General features: G+C 44.7%; 1 protein-coding gene across 1 annotated transcript in view; it reads left to right on the forward strand.

The window, feature by feature from the left end:
• The first annotated feature begins 1,852 nt into the window (after positions 1-1,852).
• Positions 1,853-5,890, forward strand: part of DPF3 (double PHD fingers 3) — a 92,230-nt gene continuing 88,192 nt past the window's right edge. Inside the window, exon 1 of the mRNA XM_035900953.1 lies at positions 1,853-2,008. Within this exon, the coding sequence (XP_035756846.1) occupies positions 1,984-2,008 (25 nt within the window). The 5' untranslated portion in view covers positions 1,853-1,983. The remainder of the gene's footprint in view (positions 2,009-5,890) is intronic.

Genomic DNA, 5,890 nt, shown 5'->3' on the forward strand with positions numbered 1-5,890 from the left:
TTCCTGCTGGTTGAGGACTGGCCCCTTCTCTCCCTTGGGGATGCTCTGAAATGTGGTGGCTGAAGTCAGAGCGGCAGAGGGCAGTGGGAAGCTGGTGGGCTCCAGCATCCAGCCGCAGTGCTCATTCCATATTCAGGGGCTCAGCATGCTGGATACCCTCTGCTCATTAGAGAAATGACCTGGTGGAAGCTTTGTAAGTGACTTACAGGCTTGTAATTGTAAATAATTGAGAGATGGCTTAAAACAAGCACAAGGCAATGCTTTTTTCACATGAATCATATTTCAGCTGTGGAACACAACAATTTAGGTATGAAAAAGATAAGTGGCTTGAAGAGTTGGTTGGATAAATTAATGAAAGAAAGATTCATCAAGGTCTATTAAACATAACATCCCCACCACTGGGTAACCTGAGACTTGGGGAAGTTAAGTTCTGATCATCAGAAGTGAGATGGGGGAACTAGAGGTGCCTCCCTCTGTATTTGCCCTTATCTTGTGTTCTTCCCTGAGCCTCTCCTGTTAGCGAGAGGATATTGGGCCAGTACAGCCTGGAGAAAAGAGTATGGCTCCCAAGGAAGTCAAGGTGCCACTGAGGAGTGACTTAAAAGATTTGAGTCAGAAAAAAGACACAGATGGTAAAACAGAGCAATGTGCACCTATTTGGCATTCAGAGGTGTGCAAACAAAATATACTCTTAAAATGCCAATTGTGCCTACGGAAGAGGGTACTCGGGAAAACAACTAATAGAACAGGAAAGGGAGCCTCTTTCATCTCAGTGCATGCATCCCTTTGGCTCCCTTGCTGTGCATGCTATACTCTTTTTGCACACTAATGAATATTGGAGTCAGAGCAAGTTATGCTATATATCCTTATTTTCTAATGAACTTACACCTAATGGGTAGCTTCCCTAACTATTCATGTCACGACTGAATTTCACCTTGAAACTTTGCAATGCTCCAGCGTGACAGCTGCTTTGTGTCCTCAGGGTAGCTTTACTTTGATGCTTTTCCCTGTTTAGAAAAATTTGGAGGGAGGATTTTGGTAATCTCCAGCAGGCAGAGGTTTTAAACCTTTCTCAAGGGAAGATGAAGATTCTACAGAATTTTTGAACAAATAGTTATTTATGAAGTAAGTGACATTGTCTTTAGAACTGTCCCTCCCACTGGGCTCCAGAGGAAAGCAGCATTTGCCGTGCTGGATCTTACCAGTTGCTGTTGTAGCCTGCTGCTGTTGGTGCCTCAGGCCTGACTGTGGAAAACTCTGGAAGGGTTATGACAAAACGTCTAGTCTGACTGTTGCAGACAGGGTCCTAGCTGTTAAGGAGTGTGTTTTCATGCCTTGGAAGCACACAATATGGGGACTATGTCCTTTTGCTCTCATGGGCTCTCTGACACCACAAATGCTGGAGTGAAGTTGTTCTAAACTTGGCTGGCTTTCTGTTTGGTCAAAATATACTGCAGGAGTTGCTGTGACATAGGAATGAAATGACTGGTTTGCTGAATTGGCTGGACAAACTATGGGGGAAGAAGAGAAACAATAGAATGAGTTCACCGTGGTGTATATGTTGCCTGAGCCTGGATCATGGGCCAGTGTGGTTGCATCACTTGCTCATTCAGTAGCTATGCCACTACTGAAAAGGTCTGTGTCCTGTTCCCAAGAACCTGATCTTTTGGTGGCACTTTCTGCATGATCTGCTTCAGCAGTGTCTTGTGTCAGCGAGCTTTGCATGTGTTCAGGGAAAGTTTTTCTGCTTGTCCATTTTTAAACCAACCTTATGCCCCCTTTTTCCTACTCTTTTTTTGAGGGTGCAGTGCAGTCTTTTTTACTCTCTGCCCTGTCTCTTTTGGCAGACTTGGGGACCAGTTCTACAAAGAAGCAATTGAGCACTGTCGCAGCTACAACTCTCGGCTGTGTGCTGAGCGAAGCGTCCGCCTTCCCTTCCTGGATTCACAGACTGGGGTAGCTCAGAACAACTGCTACATCTGGATGGAGAAGAGGCACAGGGGACCAGGTCGGTTGTGTTGTGTCTGTGTGTGCATGTGCATGTATGGAGGGCTGACCACTGAGCCCTCATGGGGTTTAATTAATAGGAGCTCAAACCTGCTACAGGCCACATAGAAGAGAAGCTGCCTAAACCTCTGTGCCTGCAAGGGATTTCCTTTGGTAACTGCAGAGAGCTCATCCTAATTATTCTTTCTCTTCCCAAAGAAGTGCCTGACATGGTAGTTTCTACGGCCACGTTATCATAGCTCTTTTAATGCTGTTGATCGCAGTGTGTAGCAGAAGACACAATACTCTGCTCTAAGCAGGACTGGAATTATCTTCAGGGTGGAGAGGTGGAGGTGGAATTTTCTCGGATGAATGCTGAAAATGAGGAATTGTATTGGGGAGGATATAAAGCCAAGGTAAAGTATAGGAGAGTCCAGTTATCAGAATGAATGTTGTTCTGATGGTTAGAAATATACCTGTAACTCCTGGTTCTGCTTTGGACAAGTTACTTGGATATCAGTCCTGGAGCCGCAGTTTCCTCAGGTGCAGAAAGAAGTTGATATATGTCCTTCAAGAGCTTTGGCTAATGCCTCTTCCAAAGCTCAGTGAAGCTTAAGGGAAAAGAGCACTCTTGTTCTTGTAGACTTTGGTCAGTCTTTCCTTTGTTAGAAAAAAATCCATTTGAAATCCTTGTTTGAAAGGGAAAGTTCAAAGACTGGAGCTGTTACTCAGAAGTCCTCCTGAATCCCAGGGGGAACCTTGCTAGAGTATGGCTCAGTACCTGAACCACTGCTAGCTCAGGGAACAGAACCCAACACCAAACAGGATTTGTATTTTCTTGGGTTTTTTTCAGTGCAGACTGGAGAATCCAGACAGGGATGGGGCTAGGGTGCATGGGCACTGGAAGCACGACATGCACAGGTATGCATATACACTTGCAAGTTCCTGTAAGCCATAATGGAAAAAACCCCCAAACCTCCAGATCTGGAATTATGGGAAGGTGCAGCCTGCTCTCACCTCTTCCACTGGCCAGTTTGCAGGAGGTGGAGTGGGAGGAACTCATAGGATATTTCCCCTCCATCCTGGGGGCAGACTAAGAAGGCAATTGCTGCTTCTGAAGAGTACTTGGCTGAAACTTTCCCTCTCCCTTTCCTAGCATATACTGAGGAAAGGATCCTTGTGCTGCTCCTATTCCTAATATCCAAAGTAGATGTGGTATTGTCTTGCAGTACTATCAGAAAACTCTTTCTATAGTGAAATGTGGCCACTTCAGGTGCAGGAGACAACAGGTGTTTTACCAGCATTAAAAATACCCTGAGAATGTTTCAGCTGCCAAAACTACTGGGACTGCTGAATGCTGAATGTGGTTTAGAAGCTGAGGGTTGTCTGAGGTTCTGGGCTAACCCTTCTTTTGTAGGTTGCTTCATGACCACAGTTGGGTTTTTGTTTCAGCTGAAAATTCCCCATTCCTAAGAGATTATGCTTTGGCAAAACTAGCTTTTCTTTTTTTCCTTTTTTTTTTTTTTTCTAATCTGTTTATCCAAGGAATTTCTGTTCTTGTAGCATCTCATTATGAGTAAGGGGCTGCTATTTTTATCCTTTTTAATGCAGTCATAAGCAGGTATTCATCTGCTATATCCACAAGTGATATTTTGGCAAAAGCATCTTCTATAATGGTATACATAGGTAGCCTTGTATGGGTCTCATTGGTGTCTGCATTTACAGAAGAAGACATCATAACAATGTTACGGCATCACACCAGGAACCAAGAGGTCTCAACATTTTGCCTTTCTCAGCCACAAGCTCTCTGCACTACCTTGAGCAAATTCACTGTACAAATCTTTCTTTCCTCACTTCTGATAGTGAACTGTTTGGCAGCTTACTCTGCAAAAGAGGATCAGTGGCATTTCTCCTCCAGGACTACAGGGGGGGACTAATGGTGGAACATTCTTCACAGAGAGTCTTAAGTGAAACAAGCTTCCTGCATCCGCATCAGCCACCAGATCTAATGCCTTTGTTGTTCTGAATTAGAATAATCCATGCAAAATGAAGCAGCCCTCCTCCCCCATATTTGCTCTCCTCTTCCTTGATTTTTATTAGCCCATTTAGTGCTCCCTTGGGTCTCTTTGCATCATCTATTTCTTGTAGTATTATGGTGGGTCAAAGCATCCCTCTAACCGTTTTAGCATGCCTGTTTTCAGGCTGTACACAATGCACTTATGCCCATACTGAAGGGCTCTGAAAATTCTCTGCCAACCACCCTGGTGTCTGTCTTGTGTGCTGTGTTCACTGCCATTTACTATCCCTAACCTGAAAAACTGTATAAAGACAAATGGCAAAGCTCCAGGACCTCTTTTAACTTACAGAGGGCTTGAAAAACAGGGAAGAGGAGTCAGGTTCTCAGCATATTAAACTGCTTTCTTGCTGTCCTCTTTGTTAAAGGAGTCAGAAAACTGCATCTCATGATAAACAGTTCAGGGTTAATTTCACACAATACTGCACATAACTCCCTCCTTCTTTTCCCCTCCTCCCCCAGCCTTTCACACAAGCTTTGAGTTATGACTCTCCTACACTAATGAGATAAACAACATAACTCACTGCAGGTTCTGCTATTTCCTCTATAAGCAAATGGTTGGAACCTTCTCTGGTTGCCCTATAAGGCACCAGAGGGAGAGACAACTGAGCCACGACTGAAGACAGCAAGACCTGCATATACATTATTTCCATATGCACCGCACAATCAACTGTGGAGGGGCTAGACTCAAAGTGTTCAGAACTGACCCTTTCCTTGTTGCCCCTTCTTTGTGTAAACAATCAAAGATCCACGCTTCATGTGAGCCAGCACAGTGACAGATGGGGGTCAAGGTGGAAAACTGAAGGTAGCACTTGATGGGTTTGGATCGAGTGAACGTCTGGTATATATTTTAAGTTCATTGGATGGCTGTGTATTAATGAGCAAGGGTATTGTGAATAGGAACAGAAAGCTTACCTCAAGGGGTGCAGAGATGGATGTTGGATCATCCATCTCTTATTGATCTATCTGCCACCTGGATTGGGCTGTATGTCCTCTAGGGAAGAGGCTTTCCCACCTCTGTCTTTTCAAGGATACCGGCTTTGTTTCTTGTTGGGCTTTCAGCATTTCTGGCTGGCTTTCACTGTCCTGGCTGAATCCAGAACTGCTAATTCATATAAGACTGTTCAGTAGTTGAGCCCACATTAACAGATACTCCCCCAAAACTGCAGTAGATCCTTGTTCCTCTCTGTCTGGGACAAATGCTCAAAGCTGTGGTGCTCATTTGTTCAAATGAGTCTTCTGTGGAGGCTTGTGCAATGGAAGGCTGATTCTCTGTCCTATTGCTTTGGTCTAGCAACTGCCATTTCAATGTTGTGAGTGAGTTCTTGCACAGGACCTGCTGTGAAAGGGTGAGGCTTCTTGTCTCCACCTCTTTAATGACTCACATCAGAGTCAGGCACAATCCACCTCATCATAATAGCAATTGTTTGCAGTGGTTAATGTTTGAAAAGTGCCGTGAAGAAGTGTATCCAAACACTGTAGAAGTGCTGGTTATTCACATTTTTATTTCCAAACCAGTCCCAAGCACCCTGCTCTGAACTGTGTCCTTCTTGGGTGGGCATAATGCCCAGCAAGCTGTGCAGCAATGAAAGAAGGATGTGAAAATCCCCAGTTCAGTAGAACTCTGTGCCCTGGAAGAGCCAGGATTTCTGTGAATGCTGCTTCGCTCGGCCATACCCAGGCAGCATGCTGTAGGAGCTCCGTTTACATGCCAAGGCCTTGGAAGTAGGTGGAAAGGGCTGGTGTCTGAACTGGCATTCCCAACAGTTGAAATATGTCAATCCAGGAGCTTCACTTGCAGAATTTGATTATCCCATTCTCTTGAGGTGA

The sequence above is a fragment of the Egretta garzetta genome, unplaced genomic scaffold (genome assembly GCF_000687185.1).
Source record: "Egretta garzetta isolate BGI_Z169 unplaced genomic scaffold, ASM68718v1 scaffold828, whole genome shotgun sequence".
NCBI classification, from domain to species: domain Eukaryota; kingdom Metazoa; phylum Chordata; class Aves; order Pelecaniformes; family Ardeidae; genus Egretta; species Egretta garzetta.